General features: G+C 40.0%; 2 protein-coding genes across 4 annotated transcripts; both read right to left on the bottom strand.

Moving 5' to 3' along the window:
• Window positions 1–1,716: 1,716 nt before the first annotated feature.
• On the bottom strand, window positions 1,717–9,808 carry patz1 (POZ/BTB and AT hook containing zinc finger 1). Of its 3 annotated transcripts, none has more exons than XM_056751615.1 (6): window positions 7,684–9,808; window positions 7,524–7,587; window positions 7,013–7,184; window positions 6,595–6,756; window positions 4,838–5,047; window positions 1,717–4,375 (listed from the first exon to the last, which is right to left on the bottom strand). In XM_056751615.1, the coding sequence occupies exons 1-6, from the start codon at window positions 8,868–8,870 to the stop codon at window positions 3,918–3,920; spliced, it is 2,253 nt and encodes a 750-aa protein (XP_056607593.1). In that variant the 5' UTR covers window positions 8,871–9,808; the 3' UTR covers window positions 1,717–3,917. The 3 variants fall into 3 exon arrangements, with proteins under 3 accessions (XP_056607593.1, XP_056607594.1, XP_056607595.1); XM_056751617.1 differs by having other exon boundaries at window positions 4,193–4,367; XM_056751616.1 differs by lacking the exons at window positions 4,838–5,047; window positions 6,595–6,756.
• A 593-nt stretch (window positions 9,809–10,401) lies between these two features.
• On the bottom strand, window positions 10,402–22,060 carry eif4enif1 (eukaryotic translation initiation factor 4E nuclear import factor 1). The gene is given in 20 exon segments (XM_056751635.1): window positions 10,402–11,418; window positions 11,730–11,906; window positions 12,006–12,341; window positions 12,441–12,570; window positions 13,370–13,439; window positions 13,622–13,749; window positions 13,867–13,937; window positions 14,110–14,242; window positions 14,631–14,711; window positions 15,204–15,478; window positions 15,742–15,918; window positions 16,008–16,152; window positions 16,851–17,005; window positions 17,178–17,376; window positions 17,464–17,750; window positions 17,829–17,956; window positions 18,416–18,428; window positions 18,431–18,488; window positions 20,841–20,975; window positions 21,398–22,060. Coding segments are annotated over 19 exon segments (2,835 nt in total). The 5' UTR covers window positions 20,922–20,975; window positions 21,398–22,060; the 3' UTR covers window positions 10,402–11,227.
• Between the last annotated feature and the right edge of the window lie 1,843 nt (window positions 22,061–23,903).

The following is a 23,903-nucleotide window of genomic DNA, read 5'->3' as shown; positions in this document are numbered from 1 at the left end:
TAGTCAATAATGATTCATTTCAAATTCTTTGAATTAGTTACATTTCTTTTTATAATAAAATAAATAATATGAAGGCAAATGTCATGCACTGATTAACATAGAGAAGCACGGTGTGAATCAATCTTGTATTCATCCTCGGGTCTTCTTGTATTCATGTGTCATGATGATGTTTCATTCCTTTCATGAGTAAGCACACCCATATACAGAACTGATCACTACTGTACACTCCACCATATTTACCATTCTCTACCAATCAATATTTTAATATACTATGACGAAAAAGTAAACGCTGCCTGGCCATCTGGAATTTCTCCATGGACGTCAGCCTGAACCCCTTTATACAAACCTGTCTATACACTTTACACGCATGTAAAAAATCCAAATGAAAAAGATTTTCACATTTTTACATTTCATGACACATATTTCACACATTATTTAACGCAGGTTTAACACATATATATTTTTAGATAATATCATCTGCAAATCATCTTTTTGAGTAAAATGGTTCATTACCAAGAGACAGTTAGACAAATTAGTTATTTATACAGTTCATTCATGTGCACATTAAAAACAAAAGTATCACACTTTACTCCATGATTTTAAAAGACTACACTGTATTGATTAAAGTTTGCACAAAAGCTACAAAACTGCCGAGATAGGTTGAAAACAGTACGTTTATTATTGGTATGTAGAAAGAAGTTGTTAATTTCACAGACCACCTCTTTAAGTGAATAAATGACGTTTGTTGAAATAGTGCCACCTGCTGACAGGATCAGGTGGTGTTTAACCACGCGCCACAACGAGCGCTTCAGAGATGCTTTTAATGGAATGAACCTGTAAAATTACGCTCATGTACCACGACTTGCGTCGCAAAATCATTTAAGCCATAATATTATACTCTTCTTGTTTGTGAAATGAAGTGTTGTAAATCCTCAAAAAGATGAGGGGCTTTTGGTGAAACGAGGATTAATCAGGATCCGAAACAATTATATTGAGACTTCAAATGTCAGACAAGTGAATGACAAATGTACTTGTCCGAAGGATAACCACATGACAATGCTTCATGTCAAGGGCACTGTATGATCATATTGAATATTGAAAATCAATTTTGATGTAACGATCAGTTCCTTTATTTGGCTTCTAGCGAATAAATTAGAAGATAGTTTTGTGAAGAAAAATGCTAAATGTAAATAAAAATGATAATCACAAAAATCTCTTTTCAAAAGTTTCTTCATGAATCCTCTATAAAAGCACACTGTATAAATGAGTTAAATCACTTGCACATTAAAAGAGGGAGCAGATGGAAATATACTCTGGGTTTACCGAAGAAAACCTGCTCCCGATCAGGTTAGGTTCACAGAGTTAGTTACAATGATTACTGACTCAAGAGTAAAAGTTACCTCTCCTTTAGAAACAAGGACAGGGTTAATATACTCAAGAGTTTTCACTAAACTTCCTTTCTGAAACAGGCCCCAGTGGTTAAAAGCTGGAGTTTAAAACGTAATGTTCAGACTAAGCAAGGTTAACATTTTTTACATTTAGACTTCTATAGAGCAAGTTAACATAGCCTTCATCTCTGTAACAAATATTTATCAGGGTCACAAATGCAGTTTGGCTCTAAATAAATGTAACTGTTTTAAATAAACATGTTAAGTAAAGTCAAAATAAAGTTTAAGTAAGCGTTGTTTTCTTGATGTCAAATTAACAAAAAGAAAATTCTCAAATAACCTACAATTTTATTGTATAACCATCTCTGTACCAAATATACAGAGACACAAAAACAGTGTACAAAAACAAACATCAATAGAAAAGTATGCTTATATCCAAATGTTCAAAAACCGATGAAGGTTTTGTGACACGAATTACAGAGAAACAACATTTTCTGTCTGAAAACATAAAATAGAATACCAAACAAACAAATGTAGACTTTTCTATGTGCATGTCTTTATACAAAAGTGTCAATGCAGCTGGGTTTGCACATGGTTATTATAAGATAGGTCCTTTAAATGACTGAATTTCCAACCCGTCGCTGTTCAACAATCAGTACTAGGAAGGCACTTTGCAACATCCAGATAAACAAATACACAAAGATATATATAAAAAGAAAAAAACTTTCCAGTGATGTAAAACCAAACTTGACCTACTTGACAAGTCATAACATTTAAAAATCACTGAGTGCTAAATAAATTTGCAAATAAATTAGGGTGGTCAGGTTATCAGGATATTCTAAGGAGACAAAAGTTGTTGTGGAATATTATTCTGTATGATTTGAAATAAATGATGGGATGAAGCCAAATTGTGCTACGGTGTTGGAAGAATCTGCAGAGGTTTTTCACTTCTGCATGAAATGATCCTACTACATAGAACAAACGTAAGCCTGACAAGTACAAATATTAATGAAATAAAACATGTGTATGCATTATGTAATTGTCAGCATCTATTGTCATGAGCAACCGCTTGTAACACTTGTTGCATTGTACAAACCGCCATAGCGAATACATTTACGGTACACTACTAGGCTATCAACTTGAAGGGTAAAATAAAAAGAAAGGTAACCAGCATTTACACCGCATTTAGAGTAATGGGAACGGGTTAACACCGAACACAAAACACACACTCAAATACTTGCATAATATTACATCAAAAACAACAGAAATATGGATTTATCTGTACCAACTTAAAACATTTTTTTTAAACAAATCATATTCCTCCAATCATTCACCAGGCCGAGGCAAAAAATATATATACACAAGGATCCCAATCACATAACATAATTGGCCATAGAACAAATTTGTTTATATATATATGAATATATATATGAGTGAAAAGACTTTAAGTTAAGAAGGAATGTAATGAACCTTTTAAAAAACTCTGATATATTAAAAAAAGATTACAAAGCCCTCTGTTTATATTACATTCTAGAGATAAAAGGACATTGGAGAGACCGCAAGCGCACACACATCTATATTCACGCGCACACACACACACACACGTCCTTGCTCTCATGTACACACTGAATCTCTCACACTGTCCTTGAGTCAGGTGCATGATTCAAGAAGAAAATAGCATGTCGCAGCTTTAAACAAACAAACAAAAAACAATATATACCTTTTTGTGAAGGAAAGTCGGACACCAGTATCAATAAGTTAATAAAATATATTCTTTGCTTCTTGCTATATCTTACAGTGAAACCTGAAATTGGTCCCTGTTGGACATTATTAAAACGACACTTTTTGTGACCCGAAGCAACTCAGAACTATCAATAACATCAAAACAAGAAACAAACCACATTACTGATCAAACAGCCACTACTTGGACTGACGTTTTAAAAACATTTATACTCAAGATTTAAATACTTGAAAAAATCTGAGGTGGATCATTTTACCCACAAAATGAAAATTAAGAAAGTTTTTTTTTTAAGGATTGCTCCCCCTTGTCTTCCATTGGCTGAATAAACAGATTCCAACACAAAATCTCCCTCTTGGTTCTCGCTGTGTCGTGGTGGTCGGATGCTCAAACAAACAGAGCAATGTTTTGAGGGTTTACATATAGTTGCTTCTGTATATGGACCTGGCTATGCAGACAGTATCCTCAGAATTGTGGGTCTCAAATTTGCCCCTGTGTGTTTGGGTTTTAAACTGTGAGAGAATTAAACGTTATTCTGAATAAGTTTAGGGTTAACCTATGAGATTTGTCAAAAGTTGGGGGGTAGATTAGCTGCTTCATAGCAACATGGAATCAAATGCCATCCATGATGGTCAAAACATTAACAAACATTACAATAATAATAAAAAAATGCAGACAAAGAAGTCTACAAATGGCGTCAAGAAGTATAAGACAACAGTCTAAACTTGCAGTTATCGCATGTTTGGTTGTCCAGTAAGCGCAGGATTACAACAAAGTCTCTCCCAAGGGGGTCATTTGTCCCCTAAATCTATTCCACTACCCCCCATCTCAGAGTCCACCAGAGATGAAGCAAAGGCTGACTGGACGATCTGAAAGCCAAATGATTCAAGAAGTGACATGTTCTGTTGGGGTGAAAAGGGTGAGCCGAGATTACCAAGATTGGATCCGGCCGCTGCACGTTTCTTGTGCACCCGATGATGGTGCTTGTTGAGGTAAGACTTTGTACGGAAGGTCTGTCCACACTCGGCGCAAGCAAACTTCTTTTCCGGGTCCATTTTTAGTTTGGATCCTCCTGGTGTCGTCACCGCGTTGTCAGACTGTCCATTGAAGATGAACGACGTGACTTCCAGGTCTTCACCCGTGGGTTTTTCTTCAGGCTTGAGATCGGTTCCGTTGGGGAGGTCGCCGAAAACTGCATCCGAACCATCAGAGTCCTGGTGAGGGCATTTCCCAGCATTCTCCTGCCCGTCTGAAATAAACACAGAGTGGGGAGGGGATGGCGAGATCAGGGCGCAAGAAGGAAGGGGGCAGAGAGAAAGAGGCCACACATTAGGCAAGAAGTTAAGAAAACAACGTTCATGCATCATTGATGCCCCTTATGACTAGAAAACATTTTTAATAATTTAATTTCTGTTTTATTTATCTACTTTTCCAGAGGCAACAAACAGGGAAAGGAAAAAAACAAAGTAAGACTTTTTGTGTGAACCATCTGTTCCCAAGACAGTTGAGAGGTTGGTGTTGTTGGCAAATCAAACGTATAAAAACATAGCACCACTTAGAATACATTTTTGATAACACAAAAAGCATTAGCAGTTGATTCATAAGGAACGAATACAGGCCGAACCATTTATTATGCAAGGATTAAAATCTTCCCAACATCCTCAACCCTCTGGCTCACTCCGTTCCCACCCTCCACACGGCCCGTACTGACCTGTAAGAGGCCCGTGAAGTGGAAACCCATGTGCTCCAGAAGAGCGGCACTCCCAGAAATAGGGAGTTGGACCTGGTTTGCCCAGGAGGAGCTCAGGCTGGAGGCTCAGAGCAGGAGGGACAGGCTGGGGCAGAACCGGCCCAGATATCCCCCGAAATGACCCCTCTGTCTCGGGAAACGTAACCAAGAGCCGGCGACTGGTGCAAAGGTCTACACCGCCAGTAACCACCCCAACATGAATAGAGAAGATAGAGAGGCCAGGAAGGACAATATTCACAGTCAGATGACCGTTAGCTTGACATCAGTTCAGAAACCACCAGAAACGATAAAAACACCAACTGTCTTTAAAAAGCTCAAATGACCATGAACGTTCATTGAATGAATCTTTTTCTGTCATTAAATGCCAAGCCAGCAGCTGATACTGAAATCAGTGATAATTCCGTACTGATGTAAAGATAACAATGTCTCCTGATGTATTTCTGTATTCCTTAAGCCTGATCTCACAAAAATGACACCTTGGCAGGTGTCCATTCTCTCTCTATTCTTCTGTATCCACAATTCATTTGCAAAAAATCTAACTGCAAGGCTTAAATTTCAAGGCTAATCCTTTACTAACCAATCCTGGAAATCCAGATAGTCCTTCGAAAAATGCTAATGCCATTTTAATTTGATATTCATGTCTAGCAAGAATATTCCCAACAAGCTGCTGGAGTTTATGGCAATAATTGTTCGAAAAAGGTCCATTGATCCACAGAAATAATGCACAAAATGTCATGTGCACTAACGTGTGGACATGCGTGAATGGAAGTTGTTCGGTTAATGCTTGTTAAGGCAGCTTATAATGAAAATGATTGACAGCAACAAACAGAATGGAGCATGTGGCCATGCTAGCATTCAACAGCAGACGAAGCTCAAGGATTAGGTCTAAAACTATTATTTAATGTAAAAAAATAACCCTTAATATCCATAATACAATTTATGTTGATAGAATCACTGAAAAAGTAATCACTCAATTTTGTTTAACCTTAGACTATCAAAAACCTTGAAATCTGCCAAACTGAAACCACATTCTTTGTATACATTAATCTGACATAAATTAGTATTACTCAAACAAAGATTCATTCTTAAAGTAAAAGTGCTGTCATTATTTTACCTCTTGTCATTTCAAACCTGTATGACTTCTTCTGCAGAACACAAAAAAAGGATATTATGAAAAACGTTGGTAACAGAAGACTGTTGACTTGGATTGGTTTTGTGTCCCGACAATAGAAGTCAATGGGGACCTTCGGTTTTTGGTACCCAACATTCTTCAAAATATCTTATTTTGTGTATTTCAGAACAAAGAAAATCAAACAGCTTTAAAATGAAAACAGGGCGATTATATATTGACAGAATTTTTTGAAGGTGAACTATTCCCTTAATCTGTGCACCTTGCATAAACACACTGAATTTCTAATGGTCCATTTAAACTTCCTAAAAGATCCTTAAAGAGGGTAGCTTTTGAAGAACAAAATGATACAATGACATACAGTCATTTTAATCACAGTCTTTTACCGAAAAAATTTGTAATAAAAAGGCAAAAAGGCCAAAATTGTAACCCCAATTAACGTTGCAATAAAGTAAAGATGACTACACTAAAACACAAGTGCAGTGCTACAATCAGTTTTTGCGGGTGAGCATTTATGCAAGCGGATGCAGAATCTGATAAGCAGCAGTGAGCGAGCAACAGGTGACGCTGTTGGGAGAGGCTTGCTTGCCTTCCACTGCGCACGGGCGTCCTGAGTGGTAGGGGGCACCGTTGTGCATCTGCAGTCTGTTGGTGCGTGGCTCAGGGAACTGATGAGCTGCGGAGGAAGGGAGCACGGAGGAGCTGTGGTGCGTTTTTACGTGCACCTTTAAGTATGAGGCGGTTGAAAAACCTGAGACCATCGAAAATAGTAGGAAAACAAGCCAAAAAAAAACAGAACAGAACAATACGTAGATGTATTAATCAGAAGATTGCTTCAAAACTATCAAACAGGGGCTGAAAGGTGAAATCCAATGTTCATTGCATGGGGTCTTTAAACTCACAGAGATTTATTTCCCTATAGATCACTTTAAGCCATATTTATGTTGCAGGCTCTGGTGTGCATATGTTTATATAATCACTCTTTTTAACATATATTTGAACGGTACCTTTGTTGCATATTCCACAAAAGTTGTGCGGTCCTTCACTGTGTTTTTTCAAGTGGTCAGTCATGTAGGCTGCCCGGAGGAATTTCCCACACACTTGACAAGGTATCTTATCTTCGTGGCACGCCAGATGGGATCTCAGTCGATCTCGTGTTGCAAAGGATGCATTGCAAATCTGTGAATCGTCAAGATGCTTTTAATAAAAGCTAGAGAAAAACATTTGAATGTTTGTGTAAAGGTACAGATTACCCAAAAGCGATTTCATTGTTCCAAGTGGCTTCAATCTGAATGTTATTTGTGTGATATTTATTTTTAAATAAACCCCTGCTAAAGAAAATAATAAAAACACTTATAAAAGGCCCCAAACACAGTGCTTTTGAATTTCATAATGTTCTTTGTATAGGAACCATTAGATCCATTTATCCTAATGGTTCGTTGTTTTTGCGCTGTATGAATAGTTTAAAAGGTTTATAGACTTTGGGTGCAAATACGTTTAAAGTTCTGCGTTTCTCACCTGACATTTATGGGGTCTCTCTGTGGTGTGCACCTGTTTGATATGTCCATTCAGATGGTCTGGCCTACAAAAAAGCAGAATGTAATTTAATGAGGTCCCACATACACACATGAACTAATGTTCTCATGAATAGATGCATAAAACAGTTGCAAAGACTCACCGTGAGAAACCTTTACCGCAGCTTTGACACACATACGGTTTACCCACCGACCCGTCGTGAGACCGCACGTGGTAAGACATCCTATCCTTTCGTTTGAAACGCAGCCCGCACACCGGACAAGCGTACGGTTTTTCGCCCGAATGTGACAGCTTGTGTCGATTCAGGTGATACACGTCACGGAAAACCTTTCCGCACAGGTCACACGCTACGTGCCGTCTCGTCCTCTCTCGCTTGCGGCTATCCGCCGGGAGCCCGTTTTGCTGAAACCTCGCTTGGGATTGAGAGACCAACGTCGGACCGTTCACGGCGACGAGATCCACGCCGGAGCTCACGCCACCGGAAAACGTCCCGTGCTGCGTTTCGTGGTTTCTTAACTGGACCTCGTCGGGACAGACCTTGCCACAAACTCCACACGGGAAAAGTTGATTATTTTCATTATGAGCAGCGCTGTTGAAAGTTATCGGCTCCGACGCGGACTCTTTTTTGGGTCTTCCTCTGCCTCGTTTCGATCCCGGGGATCCCTCGGAGTTTAGGTGGTTACTGGGAAACTCTAATGGGGAAACTGGTAAACGATCATCCGCTTCTGGAACCGCCGGCTGGGAGCTGTTGTTTGCTCGTCTCGGATCGGCACTGTCGCTGTCATTATTGTTGGTAAACACCGCGCCGTTGGACACGCTCCCGTTTGACATGTCCACGGGGTGTGACAGCTGCTCCGCGGCCCCGGGGCTCCTAAACAGGCTGTGCTCGCCTCCACGGGAAGGAGGCACGAGGATCTGTACGTTGGATTGTTTAATGACCTCCTGACAGATCTCGATGACAGATCGCATTAACAGAAACTTCGCCGCTGTCATCAGCTCCGGAAAACATTCCAGACGCACCACGATCTTGGAGGTGTACGCGAAGTCCAGGATGTCTCGAAAAACTTTCGGGCTAATCGTGTGCATCTCCAGCTCCTTGCCTTCGCCGCCGTCCACCGCCTGACAGCTGAACACCGCCTCGAAATACTCGCTGCACGCCGCCAACACCGCTTTGTGGGCAGGGAAGCTTTCCTCTCCGACGCGTAAGATAACATCGCAAAACCTGCCACCATCTTTTCTCTGAGTGTTGAGGTTGTGTAGCATCTCGGCGCTGTGTTTGCTCACCTGGTACGTGTAGGAGGAACTCCACGGCTGATCGGTCCTCTCCATGCCGTCTTCATTCAACAACCGAGCCTAACGCATGCGATGGAAGAGGTAGACGCAGGCAAACGGAAAGCGAACACCCGCGACGGGGAAACAATAAACAGAAACGCTTAGCGACGACCACCACTCCTCGCCTTTTTAGCATCTAACATGTTAGCAGGGGAAAAATGGCAGCCCCCCAGCTTCCTGTGAACCTTGACCTCTGGTTGAAGGGAGGGGATGTCGTGCGTTTATGTTGTTTTATTCCCGTGTAAAAGATTAATAGAAGTCAAACGATGTGGCATATAAGGAAATTTTGATATTTATCTTTCGAGTTTGGTTATTGAATGGTGGTCGTCTTCCTGGTTCTCGCGTTACAAATTTCACATCCTTGTTTTCCAGCGAGCCAAGCCCCCTCCCCCAAATGCACCACAGACGCTGAATACATGACAGTAGAATCGCTCTCTTTCTATTGGACAGTAACCACACTTGAGTTTTTTCACGGGAAAGAAATTCACGTAAACAAGAAAAAAATCCATAAGTGAGATTCTGGTTTAGTTCAGATATCAGCCTCAGCTGACAAGTCTCGCCTGAATCGTATGTAGTGATAAAGACACAAAATAGACAGAGCAAGGTATTATTAGATACAATAAACTATTTATTTTCTTAAAGGGACCGTTACACTAAAAAAACATTTTATTTACCTTGTTATTCTTAATCTTGTGAATGACAGGAGTAAATTATTAACTAATTTTAATTTTCGGTGAACTATAATGTATATATATAAATAGGCATTTTGAGGGTGTACAGTGTGCCATACATTCCATTTTGACCTTCTCTCATCATGCTTCAAAAGAGAACCATTTACAAATGGTTTTGGTCTGCTTTTTAGCTTTACAATCAAACCCTTTCCTATACCTTAAAGGGACAGTCAACCCAAAAAATGAAAATTCTGTCAGGAATTACTCATCCCCAAGTGGTTCTGAACCTGTATACATTTCTTTGTTCTGTCGAACAAAGATATTTTGAAGAATGTTAGCAACTGACCATTCTGGGGTGGTCAAAAAAAAAAGTCAAAGGTGCCCCAGAACGGTTTGCTTCAAAAAAAAATGTTTAACAGAACAAAAAATATACAAGAATTGTCTACTACGGTTGTCAATGGTGCCTCAGAAATCACAGTTGTTAACATTCATCCAAATATCTTCGTGTTCAACAGAACAAAAATTTATACAGGGTTAGAACAATTTGAGAATTAACAATTCATAATAGTCTACCCAAAAATGAAAAGTCTATCCCTTTAAGGGACAGTTTCCCAGACCAGGCCTTTAGGCTAGTCGAAGACTAACTTAAATATTAGAGGCATCTCGATCGACAAAATGCACACAGTCATGTTCGTTTATTAAGTGCGTTTTAAAACAACTTCAATATCCTAATTTAACTAAGGCCTTGTCCTGTTTTAAGATAATACCTGCCTCTAAAATACAAAATATGAGTTGCAATCCACACCTATTAAAGAACCACTTAAGTAAAGAGTCAGTTTTTTTATGTGAATGATTTTTTATTAAATTTTTTCCAACTTTAACTATCTGTGCTTTTTAATTAATAGCACATACTTAATTTCCAACCCCAGCCACCCTAAAACAAATGTGATTCAGAGCAGTGCTTCTCGTATCCTAAGAAGACTGGCTAGAGGGGGGATGTGGGGTGGGGTTTCTTAAAAAAAAAAAAAAAAAAAGGCACATCTAGCAATCACTTCTTGGGTGGAAGAGTGTCCCTGGGCCCTGTTCTTACAGAACATTGTTGCTTTAGTATTCCAGCCAAGTTTCAAGGGCATTTATCTCTGGATCAGCGATGCATTAAATCGCCACACATGCTGACGTCTCCATTCCAACCTCTGTGCAGCCCTTTTCCACACAGATCAAACTGCGATGGGAACTGTGGAATATTGTGACTTGACAAAGAAAAACTTTTCATTGCCTCGAAGCAGGATAAACCTTCCCCACATACAGACAGGAAAAAAAAAATCTATGTACAACGTGGAAAAAGAAGTCTATTCCCATAGTCTGTACAACTCAGGCCTATACATTATTTACTTTCTTAACTGTATGAATCAGTCAAAAACAAGAAAAACCAAGAGAAACTACATTACTTGACAAAAGCGGCAGGAAACTAAATAAGGTCCAGAACTCGTCTTTTCCCTTATGTCATATTAACTTTTAGGCCTTCGAAAAAAACTTTAACTGCAAGACAGAGCACAAAAAAAATAGCGGGGCTCAGTCATCTGTACATAATGATAGAAATCAAAGTTCACATCTCTCCAACTAGAGGGCAGTGGGGAAGGGAAGGTGTGTCTCAACTCCTGCTTGGATGGCTACAGGATGTCGTCACTGGCGGAACTCGAGCTCATCAACACTGATCACTTTAGCTGAAGGCATGGAAGGGAGGGGCTGCTGTAGCATGTCAGAGCCAAACCACTTCGCCAGGCCCAGAGTAGGGCTGCCCCCTCTTCGCTGGGAGTGGTGTGTCCTATGGGGACCGTGGTTCTGTGACTGGCCTGATGGACCGATATGCATATCTGTGTAGAAAAAGAACACTTGCTCTACAAATAATTTATCTTTAGACATACGTAATGTACACAGATAAAAGAGTGTTAGATGGCTATATCAGGCAATATGTCATGAGATCATAAGAAATACATTATAATCATTACAGTTCAACTAATCTATAATATACACAAAAAAGCATTTATGTTGTTGCAGGTCACATGCATCACTTCACTTAATTTATCAATGTATGTGGCATAACGCGATAAACACCTTGGAACAGAAACATCAAATGATCCATTTAAAAACCCATGTGGGCCAACTGCCCCTCAACTGTACTTACTGGGTCTCTGCTGTTGTTGAAGCTGTTGCTGCAGGACTGCTAACTGTATGTTTGGGCCAGCAGCTCTGGGGGCCATAAGTGGATGCCCTGCAGGACCAAGAGGATACAGAGGTTGCCCTAAGAGGGCAGGGGGCAGACCCTGGAGCTGAGACAGGTCTACAGTCTGAGGAAACATGCCTGCTCATGCAGAGAAATATTAACAATTTTAGTATTCAAATAACTCATTATGGAAAATCTGCAAATAAGTTGATAATCTGCTCATGATCAATCACCAACCTGTCTGCAACAACGGAGGTCCAAGCTGAGGCTGAATGCCCTGAACCAGCATCCTCTGCATCACACTGGGGTGAAGCTGGGGTGGAGGTCTGACCAAGGGGACGTGGGGAAGCAGAGGGACCGGGTACATCTGGGGTCTGGGAAAAGGAGAGGAGGGTCCAGGGGACAACATGGTTGGAGTGTGGTGGCCGGTTGTGGAAGGAGGTCTTGGTCTGTCTGAGTCTTTACAATGACGATTCTGGGAAGGTACAGGGGTGGAGCATGCCTTTACCCCACCAGTCCGAGGTCCACTTGTGTCCACATCTTCAAGAAACGAACTGGGTGATGCAGGGCCATCTATGAAGATATAGTCGGGTTATAAAATAAGCAATAGAACAAAAGAAAATTCGGAGCCACTCTGGTCACTTGGAGTGTCCTGTATGCATTGTGCCGTACCCTCCTGAGAACTATGAGAGTTCACAGTCTCCTCTTTGCTTCCTGGTCGGCTCCCAGGATCATCACGACTTTTCTCTTTTGACTCGTACATTTTTTTGATCACAGAGGTGGGAGTGAAAGATGCAGACAACTGCAGGGTGAAAAAACCTTTAAACATTGCTCAAATGCACACATGGTACTACTGTCAGGTCAAATATCTACAATATGGGTTAGTTTGTTTCATACACAGTCGTACAATGTAGTGTTGGGCGATATTCTCTATATTCAGATTGTTCCATCGCCACTCTGTGGATCACCGATACAGGAGCGGGGCAATTTATGCATGTATCTATGACAAGCAGGATTTTTGACAAAACAGAAACTTATGAGGCTAGAAAATGCTCATGTGTGACTGAAATTATCATTCTATCAGAGTGTAAGGTCAGTGCAGTTGGCAACATTGTTACTTCCCACCACAAACTTTTAAACGAATGAAAGTAAACTTGCTGCAAGTCAATATTATAAATCCCAATGCGTCCTTGATGCCACCGTGAACTGTTATTACTTGATTGCCAAACAGGAACAACTCGTGCGCTGGTTTAAAACTCTTTAGGCATAGGAATTCCTGCAAGGAAAAGCCAGAGCAACGCGCATCACAAGCCCTATTGCGTGCTGAAAACTTAAACCCAGCACATTACAAACTCTTTCTGGGGCAAGGAAAGCATTAGACACGTGCATTGCAAGCTCTCTTGCAAAGAAATGCGCAATGCACGTTTGTAATATTAATTTGCAACATATATTGGCAAACAGCGAACTACAGTCCAAGGAATCCGGTATCGCCGATTTCTGAGTATCGTCGCTCGGAACAACCCTAGTACAATGTTTACATTTATTTTTGGATCAACTTATGCCTTATGAGTAAAAAATCTGTTTTCATAAATTTAACTCACCACACTAGTAACTGTAGGTGAGGTCCGGCCAGGTATGTGAGGCACAGGAGAACAAGTCATCCTTGGTTGTCTCAAAAAAAAGATGAAATGCACACAAATCAGTCATTGTCATTTTATTAAATTGAATGAAATCCACGGGACATTTCTTTTCAGCATCACTTTTTAGTGTAAAATCTGAAAATATATTTGGATTCAACTGAAGATTATAAAATGGCTCAATGATTCAAGAAACCTGCTATAGGTTCAAAGTACCTGTTGCGATACAACTTGTCTGGAGCGTGTTTGTTGTAGCTGTACTGTGGGTGATTATGTACGGCCAGATCCTGGTGGAATAAAGCTTCCAGACTGGCCTGGTCCACTCCCATCTGCAAAGCTCTCATCTATGAACAAAGGATTTAGCGCCATTGAACAAAACAACCAATATAGAATTGTTCTCGAAATGAAATCTGTAGATGCTCTGATGTCGTTTCATTGTAACATTGTCAAAGACCAATAACCTGTGGTGTTGTCCTGGCCCGAAGAAAGTCTGGAATTTGATCCAACACAGTCTGTGAACCAGCTGGGAACCCTGATGTACCAAGAACACAATGTAGGATGGGAAAGTAAACATACTGCTTAATGAAATACTACATCCCTTAAAACCAAACTACAGATTTTCAAACAAGATAACACATTCTGTATTATTCACAACATACAACAAACAAGAATAAATTTTAAAATGTTTCATACAGGGTTCTTACCGGTTACAGGTGGCATTCCTTGATAAAAGTCTGGTATAGGAGATCTCTGTGGGAAAAGTGGGGGAGAAGCGCGGTGGTGCATGAGGCCAGGCACAGAGGCAGGAACAGGACCATGAGATGGCACAAACAATTCCTAAAGCACAAGAGATAGATAAAAGTAGTAAAATGCCTTGGCCACACAACGCTAAAACTTCCAAATTAAATAAATGGCAGCACGACACTATATAAATCCACTTTTGTGCCTCGTGACTTGCTGTCATGTGACCACTTTGACAGACACGAAAGAATCAATGAGCTTCATATAAGAACTAAGGTCATTCATCTGGGATGTCATGAGGGTAAGCAAATTCACATAAGTGGGAGTTTTCTATCTGTGTGAGCATAAAATAACAAAAAACTTAAACACGAGTCAAGATAATTTTGGAAGTGAAAGAAAAACTACTAAAAGCTGTTGAAAGATATGAATGTTGTATCTGGAACATTCATTTAACATGACAAACAGTAAAACTTTGACAGATCACCTGAAAGATGTTTTTCTGCTGAGGAGCAGGTACCTGGGCCTCACGTAAGGGCACAAGAGGATCCACTGATTGCTGTTGTAACTGAACAAGAATGTGGTCAAAAGTGGATTGTAAGGACTTTGTAATAGAGTTATGGAAATCAAACAACATGTAATTCCACATACACCATCTGGTCCATCAATTTGTCACCTGAACCCTAATAGCATCTACACAAGTGTTAAAAAGCACTAGCCTGATAGCAAACAAAGCCTCTGACAGCATACTTGCTAAAATGAACAGGACCCTCACCAATGATGCAAAAGTTCTCTGACATTTAAAATTCAACCACAACTAGCAAATACAAATTTATGCCCATCACTGGTTAAATTAAACGGCAACACGACAGCACTTTTACCCCAGACTAACTAGCCAGCGACTTGCATTGCATGCAAAATGCATCAGCTTTGAATACAGTCACTTTGCATTGTTCACCCAGCTTGTTTCAACCTCGCGCATGCAGCTTTACCTGACACTGGACTGCATGCAGGAAGTGCATACACAAACATGCAAGCGCAATCGTGGCGGCACACTCACATTGCTCCCGCTGGCTTTGGGGTGGGTGGGCAGGGTTCCACTTGCCTTCATGGAGCTCACCAACTTGTTAAACGCAGACATGTCAGGGTCCCGCGATTTTGTCACACCTCCAGCTCCTCCTGTGAGAGCCTCTTCAAGGTGCTCCGCCATGAAGGGAGTACCGCCTCCTCCGCTCAACTGCCTCTGAGGTAGCGGTTGAGCGGGTTCAGGCTGAACTTTCAGTCCCTTCAGACCCACCTCCACCTCCTCTAGAGACAACACCACCCCCGAGTTTGCTACAACAGGGCACACAGGAAAAACAAACAACTGTCAAAGAGGGCAATATTAAACAATGTCAGATGAAAAGTCACAAAAGGCCAATAGGTCTTATGGCAGGAATATTTGTTCAAATGTCCAAAATTTACTTTAAGGGACAATATTTGCTTCATTTCAGTTTATATTTCAATATTTAAGTTTGAAGACAACCAAATTCACAGTCATCACAGTGCCGTCATATGTACAGTTAAATCACGGCATTTTACTATAAAATGACACTTACTGCTCTCCTTTAGTCGAGCCTTGTTGACATTTAAATTGGACAGTAGCGGTTTCAGGTCGATATTGGCCTTATGAAGCAGCTCCAGAATGTCAACTTTCTCCTTATGTTCCGCTGAAGGAATCGGGGTGAAAAACTGGGACAACCCTGGATTTAGTGCACCTGTTTGAGGATCAAGAACTGAAACACATCAATAACATTAGTACATTCATCCCCAATTCCGGCCAAAGAGAGCATTCTCCAGACAAACCAGACTCGAACACATTTACCTGCTAGTCTCTCAAGCTCTTCGTGAGGGGTAGAACGTAGACTGCTAGATCGGCTGCCTGCTGGACTTTTCATTGGGTTATTAGAAAACCAACGGCTGAAGCGGCTGGCTGAGACCGGACCCTCCCCAAGAACGTCCTCAATCATCTGGAAAGAGAAGAACAGTTAGACCGCGTGTCATAGCATAGAAGACCAGGAAACGGTGGAGTGGATGACACTTACGTGAGGAGTGTCTGCAGGCGGCTTAAAGCAATGGGGTGAAAAATTGGCGTTTTGGAGAATGCTTGCATTCTCCACACAATTCATAAGAAAATCGTAATTTAGGACCAATCAAAATACCCTTTTAATTTATTTACAAAGGACTTGTGCCTAGCCTAATACAACCCTTATGAGCAAGATGGGCATAAATTTGTATCACATGGAACTTTCCATATAAACCAACAAAGAGCCTGATGCACAACTGCAAATTTCAGTGCAAAGTTCCCCTAAATAACGCAACAGATATGAATCCCAACCTTCGTAATATTCCACAATTCACGAATGTCCAACCACTTGCGGTTACATGAATTCATTTTACAGGCATTTTTGTTCACTGACAAGCAAAGAACTTGTAGGAAGAAACAACATTAGACTGTGATGAAGTTGCTCAGCTCATTTCAAGATGGTAAACAAATGTAACAGACCAATGGATAAGACCAAGGGAAATTTAAGGAAAGTTTAAGAAGCTTTTGATAGACCTTTAAAACTCAAACCAAAGAACCTTATACGTGTTTAGATTATTTCCTCACCCTTTAAATATTGTGCCCAGCACCCTGATAAAGCATGCAGTGCTCCCCATATCTTACCGAAGCCAGGCCAGGCATGGTCTTTTCAAGGTTGAAGAACTCATTGAAGTCAAATTCTCCAGGGGGTTGCTCTGGAAGAACCTCTGCATGTGGGACTTCTTGATCAGCTCCTGATTCTTGAACCACCCCAGGGTCCAACCCACCATTACAATCAACTGTAAGAGAAAGATTTATCTTGAGCATCCTGAGACATATATTTTGTATGCTAACTAGGCACTTGTCATGCATAGATCTATACATTTTGTATAACTATATACATGTATTTGTATATAGATTTTGTTAGTTTTTCCATATAAGCTAACAAAATTAGTTAGTATTATCACACACCTTCTCTGACGGATTCTGGCTTCTTCCTGGAGCGTTTGGTTCTCCTTCTGTCATCCTCCAAGATCTTGTCATCAAAACCAATAAGCTCAATGGTCTCGGACTGACTGGTGGGCCCACCAGAAAACCATTCTGGTTCCTCTTCGGCATAGGAGTCATTTCTTCTCCTTTCACTAAACACTCTTTTGTCCCCAAAGTCTCTCTGAACCAGGACACAGACAAAGACATTCAGAAACCTAAAACATCCTAAAAGAAAAAATTAGCAAGTAGTAGGTCCTTTGCTCAATACCCTGAATCTTTTGTCCTTGAATTCACGGTCACGGTCTCTGTCTCGGTCTCGTTCCCTCTCCTTTTCAACTCGCACTTCCCTCTCGAACACACGTGATGCCATGATGCGGCCGCTTCCTATGCGGCGTGTACCACCCAGCCGAAGAGATTCGTTCTCTTTGTTCTCCAAAGGGCTGATGGGACGTCGAGGGATGGCAGTGGGTGCCACTTGACAACCACCACCGAAACTACGACGCTGTGGACTAAGGACCACCTCCAGATCGTCATCTTTAACACGTTCCCTAGGATCTGCAGCACAAAGCTTTAAGTTGAAAAACAAAAGACAAAACTGCATCCTGCAACCTTTTAGTAGCAAATTGTTTTTACCCCCAATTCTGCGTTTTAGTGGAACTCTATCATCTATAAAGTCTTTCTTGTATCCTTCAGCAGGACAGTTGTTTTCTGAGGAGGGATATAGGGAGGCATGCCATTTTTCAGGGTCCCAGACCCCGTCACTATTAGGAAGAAATACAAAGTAATGTTAGTAACTACAATACTTTCAGCAAATTAGCTCATTTAAGTCAATGACTGTTGTATACAAGCATGAGAACTACAAGTGCTACAAGACTACAGATAAAAAATAAACTAGACCAAAAAATGGTGAAAGGAGTAGTTCACTTTAAAATTGCAAGATGATTCACTCACCGTCATGTCATACAAGCCATATGTGTGTTCATTCAATCGAAATCAAATTGAGGCTTTTAAGGAAAGCTCACAGACATCTTGTATAACATGAGGGTGAGTGAATTATCGTTAAATTAAAATTTTAGAAGGAACTACTCCTTTGTCAAAAATTACTGATGTTTAGCTGTATGGAAGAAAATTTACAGAACCCCAAAAAAAGTTTTTTGCTTAAGCTCTTTATGCAGATATGGTGTCACATTAAGAATTAAATTCCAAATAAGGAAGTTCACCTGTCATATTCACTGATAGACAGTCTGGCCTCTCATTTGAAACTGGCAATTCTTTGATTTCCAAAAGCTCTTCCTGCAAAACAGACATTTGATTATCAATTTGAAAATCTCAATTACTTGACATTAGCAATGTATTAACATTAAATAATGACAGCATTCATATTTTGTTACTTACCATTTTGTCATTTAAACCTGCATGACTTTCGCAGAACAAAAAAAGGTATTTTGAAAAATGTTTTTAACTGGACCCCATTCACTTTGTGTACATACAATAAAAGTAAATGGGTACAGTCCTGTTCGGTTCCCAACTTTCTCCAAAATATATTTTGTGTTCTGCGATAGAAAGTGATGACAAGAGGGCGAATAAATGATGAAAGAATTTAAATTTTTGGGCTAACCATCCCTTAAAATTACATACGTGAACACTTTACATCTGAAACACAATTTGTTACTTGCCATAATCCCTTTTTTGGGTTTGACAGCAAAGTGCAAAGCAAAGAGAGGAATGAAACTTGCATTCAACCTCGAACCAGGTGTAGAACGTGGCCATGTTCGACTCCTTCAGTCGCGCTATTTATTGAGAGCTGGCCATGAGTCTATTGGCCCCAACATTGAGTTTTTATTAACCTGTTAGACCATTTTTTAGGTCTTATTTGCAAGTTGTGGTTTTGTTATCAGGTCTAATATTTGTCTTACAGCCCATTCTGCAAATACAGCCTTTTTGCAAGGCTTTCAAGTTTAATTGACAGGATCCAAACCATCAGAACTGATGGGCTATAGAAGCTAAAAACTTTCACTGCTTGCTTTGAGAAAAAACATTTGACTATTCCCAACATTTCACATTTGTTCTACTAATAGAAACTATAACCTCAAGTTATAAAAGGAGTCTTCATACTTTGCGGGCCAGATTCCAAAAGTATAAACAAGATGCAGGCCATTTTTTTACCATATCGAATTTCTTCTGTTATTTTGTATTTCTGTTATTTATTGCATTTGTTTCTGTTTTTGTTGCCGTTTCTTATGTCATATTAAAACATGCACACACATATTGCACCAAGTATTTGGTTTTATATATGTTTTTCAACAAGATATTTATAGAATTTGCCTAATGAAAGTAAAGTCAATAATCCAAAAAGGCCAATACATTCAGCACATATGTAATCACTGCCCATTGTGACATTAAACTGGCGTCTTTAAAGCGAATCAATTGATCTGTGCAAGAAACTGAACTCAATTATGGCATCTTTGGGTAAATTCCAATCACATTCATGTGCCCCACGCACTTGGAGGGGCAGAACCTTTGAAGTGCAAGGTCTGGAGGGAGATGAACAGCTGTTTTCATAAATATAGCCGTTTAAAATCATAAATGCACAAATTAAAACAACAGTTTTTCCCTTATCGGAGAAAACTGTTCACACAGTGTACCCTTTACCTTCAAGGGCACTAGACGCATTTTGGAACATGATCTATAGCATGTGTAATCCAAATGCCTGGGGCTGTTGATTGCAGATTATAACGTTGTATGTAACATTAAAAGCCCCTCTGCAATGCCTTGGAACACAAACCATTATTTGATGTGTTGACGTAATTTTGATTGAAAATTGCAGAGCGCGCGAGATATATGGAGGTGCTCCTACCCCCTTTTATAATGAACAATAGCGTTTCGTTTACGGCACATGATCAGCCTGGCAAAGCTGCATTTAACAGCGTAATAGCCACAGTGGTGAAAAGAAAAGGGGGACCAGTGAGGTGTTATTTGAACCTTGTTTTAACTGTTGTCTGATCTCTTCCATAGCGACTGAACATTCAATATTCTGTGTAGACTGAAGTCAGATATGTTGTGTTTTCTTAGCGGATTTGCAAGTATGATCAGGTCTGTGGTATCATGTCTCTGTACCGGAGGAAACTTGCGTCCAACTGCTGGTGTGACACTAACGAAACTAAGACTTTAATTTTAATGTTTACACTGTCTGGATCATCCCCAACCTAGTGCATCATGCATCGTTCACCATGTAGGACTTAATAAATGTGCAAACAAGTGGCTGATTTGAGGTGCCGCTTCCGCAGACCTCAAAGTGAAGGGGGCGAGACTCTTCAGACAAAGCGTATTTGATTGGACGAGAACTTTGACGAGAGGCTGAAGTGTGGGAAGGTGGGCCAGGGCCGCACTTGACTCTGAGGGACACCAGTCAACTAGCCCGGAGTTATGAGAACTGAATTAGTGTTGCTGTGGTCTTATGTTTAAATTAGACCTTTTCACCACGTTTACACATATATTTGTGTAATATTACACATATATAAAACTGTCCGCCAACATCATTTGTTTATTTTGCTTTACGACAACAAAAACAAAACAAGATATTAATAGTTATTGAAGATCGTGTTTCTTAAATGTGACATTACGCCTTTAATCCATTTTTCTCACCTTGGAATACCTATAGGCAGAGGTTGCTACGGAGTCCTTTATTGTCTCCACCATGGTTTCACCATTTTCATCCTTCTCCATGACTCCGGTGGATGGTGAAATAAGCGAAGTTCCAATATCAGACACTATGGCCACCTGTGGATGAGTAGTTGTGTAGTTAATTTACAGTGATAAATGATGCAGTGGTCCTTTAAAGCCAGTTAAAAAAAAAAAACACTGCAAAATATTAAACTACATATCAAAATCCAAAACAAAGCAACTCTGTAATGGGGGAATTAAACAGGCTCATCTTAAACGAGCCTTATACAAATCCGCTAATGACTATTTGAACTTCATTAAATTGAGATTTAAAACGAGTTGCGACGTGAAGCTGGTTTAATGTATTGCTCCTATGTAATCTGAGAGCCTCTGTTAGCATATGACGAGGCAGACAGACAGGAAACTACAAAAAGCTAAACAGCTTGATACAATAACATTAAGGTAACTAACCCAGAAACTACACATTGATTTATCAGGTATAAGGAAGTCAAGCACGTTTCTGAAAACCCTTAACTCACCTGTTATTAGAAACGGTGTCACAGCACCTTCTCCCTCCCGCCTGGATACCTCAGCTAGCTGCTGGCTACCTGTCCTACACCAAACTAACGTTACAAGAGATGCTGCAGTCAGTCCAGATTTCAAACAAGATACCGGCCCAAAAAATAAAGGTTATCTGTTGACTTGATTTCACCGCAATCTTGGCAGGACTCGATTTCCTCGCGAACTGACAAGAGATGGGCTTCATTAGCCAAATGGCTAAACTCAAAAAGCCGACGCCGAGGATTTAATTCATTTCGTGTGAACAAACGGCTCTGTTTGCGCCCCTTATTTGAATTCCTGCATTTGCCTTCGAGAATAAACACAAAATAGGTTAAAACGTAACGTAACGACACATCCTGTGTTTATTTGCGTTTGTTTCTGAGCTAATGAATCAGGTTAGCGGGCTAGGGAACTCATCAGCACTCAAAAAGCCGAAAAAGCTAATAAAGCGCGTTAGTTCCCTTTAACCTGGTTACGTTAGAATCAAGTCCCACAGATAACCGCGTTCTAGATCTTAAATTAAGCTCGTAGACCGACGGCTACCACCAAAGTACCTCGGGGTACTTTCTCTAAGCTCTCTCTTTCGTCTCTGTTCAGTAGCAGAGCGGCGAATTTCTTCAGATCTCTTACTGGTTCTGAGGGAGGCCCCAATCAACGATTATATAGCGTCTAATGACGCCTTTCCTAAAATCTTAAGAAACCATCACTTACATCTTATTGTTCTTTTCAATAATACATACCGAGCATTAGACTGAGACTTTATAATTGTATATTTAGCGAAATGGGGTTTACTAGGGTCAGCAGTTGATTAAAGCAGGAATTGATTTCAGGCAATCGATTTGGCCACCTATTGTAAATTGTAGTCACGTGACAATATTTAAAACGCTCATCAGTTTTGGGCTGTGTGTCAATCAAGATCCCTTGTTCAGTAGTCAGGGCACTGATCAGGGAGTCAGCCATTTTAAGGGCTTTCTCATGCGTAAAATCCATCCAGTGCACTGAAACAGTCGATCCCTAAAATTTTCAACAATAAACCGCAGAAACCAGGGAGCATCGACGCTTCCAATGTTCCCATACCGGAAATCACGTGACAACTTTTGAAGACGTTTCAAACCGAAATCGTTGGAGCCAACTCCATGAACTTCATGAAACGCTATGTTGCTTTTGAAAAGACAAATTTGTTTATACAAATATGTATAAACAAACGTTGCTTGACAGGCAGGCTACACAACAGTATAATTTAATCATCGACTGGATTTGTGCACCGTTAAGTAACAGAATAATGAAAGTGTTTCTCATATGTACTTTAACCAGTATTTACTAAATAAAGTCAGAGATGTCGGTTTTGCCGGTTGATGAATACCAGGTGTGAAGTATCGCTTAAGCAGTCACGTCACATGAAAATGTGAACGGTGCCTCAATGAGAAGGGAATCAGGGTCCTTGCAGTCCCCGGACCCGTGTACACGATATATTCACGATCTCGGTAGCAAGGGAGCTTGATCGAGACACAGCGCTGTTCTTGGGCCATCACACTTGCAAATAAATTGATTTACTTGCATATTCATTTGTTTAGTTTTCATATACATGTTTTTATGCGCTACGTAAGTGTGTAAATTTATATTGTTACATAAACAAAAGAACAAAGAAATTGTATTGGTAACACACATTCTGTGTATTTTTACTCATAAAAAAAAATATGTACATGGACCTATTTAAATATTAAAATATTTCAGTTTTTTTATGGATTACACAAAATGTTTGTATTGTGTCAAATCATGTAGTGTGTCTTATAAAAACAGTATTTAGACGACAAAACATTATTGTTGTTTTATTTTTAATTATTGCTGTTTTAAAATTATAATTTTATATTGAATAAAAAACAGGTAATAAATACATAATGATAATTTGATATAAAAAACAAGAGCAATCTACTGTGACAGGATGCTGCAGAGTCTTGGCAGAAGTGAAGAAAACTGGATAGACGCAATAAAGGGAAGGGAGGGATGAGGTTTTTAATCATTGCTCCATCTGGTGCAGATGTTTTTTAAAATAACACATCAACACCTAGCTGACTTTACTACGTTCTTTGCAAAATAGTACAGAAAGTGGCACAACATGTAAAAAATGGTTATTTTCAAGCTAATACTGATTGTATGTGTCTAAAGATTTCCAAAGTTATCAGGAAACTTTCACACTAGGGACTTCGTACACACAACACACTTATCTAGATGTGGACTGTGGTGACTGAGGCATGAGGCTGAATGAAAAACTAATGTTTTATGTACGTCAAAGTCATGAACAATACCCAAGCATGCAGTTTCAGCTCAGTTACTGGTAGAGATAACAGGACTTGACAATTTAATTCAGTTCATTGACTTATCTAAACCTAACTCAGTAATCACTGATATAAACGCATTAGTGCAAATTGGGATACAGTGATTATGGTACAGTACATTACATTACTACACACGATTACGGTATAT

Source organism: Triplophysa dalaica, chromosome 6 (genome assembly GCF_015846415.1).
Source record: "Triplophysa dalaica isolate WHDGS20190420 chromosome 6, ASM1584641v1, whole genome shotgun sequence".
NCBI classification, from domain to species: domain Eukaryota; kingdom Metazoa; phylum Chordata; class Actinopteri; order Cypriniformes; family Nemacheilidae; genus Triplophysa; species Triplophysa dalaica.
The sequence above is the reverse complement of the archived record's forward strand: the minus strand, read 5'-3'. Positions and strand labels throughout refer to the sequence as shown.

Coding starts and splice junctions, on each gene's coding strand:
- patz1 (XM_056751615.1), bottom strand. CDS start 8,870: ATGGAGAGGACCGATCAGCCGTGGAGTTCCTCCTACACGTACCAGGTG. Junction 7,588..7,683: donor TGCGGTAAAGGTTTCTCACG/GTGAGTCTTTGC, acceptor GCTTTTTTGTAG/GCCAGACCATCTGAATGGAC. Junction 6,757..7,012: donor TTGTGGAATATGCAACAAAG/GTACCGTTCAAA, acceptor CGATGGTCTCAG/GTTTTTCAACCGCCTCATAC.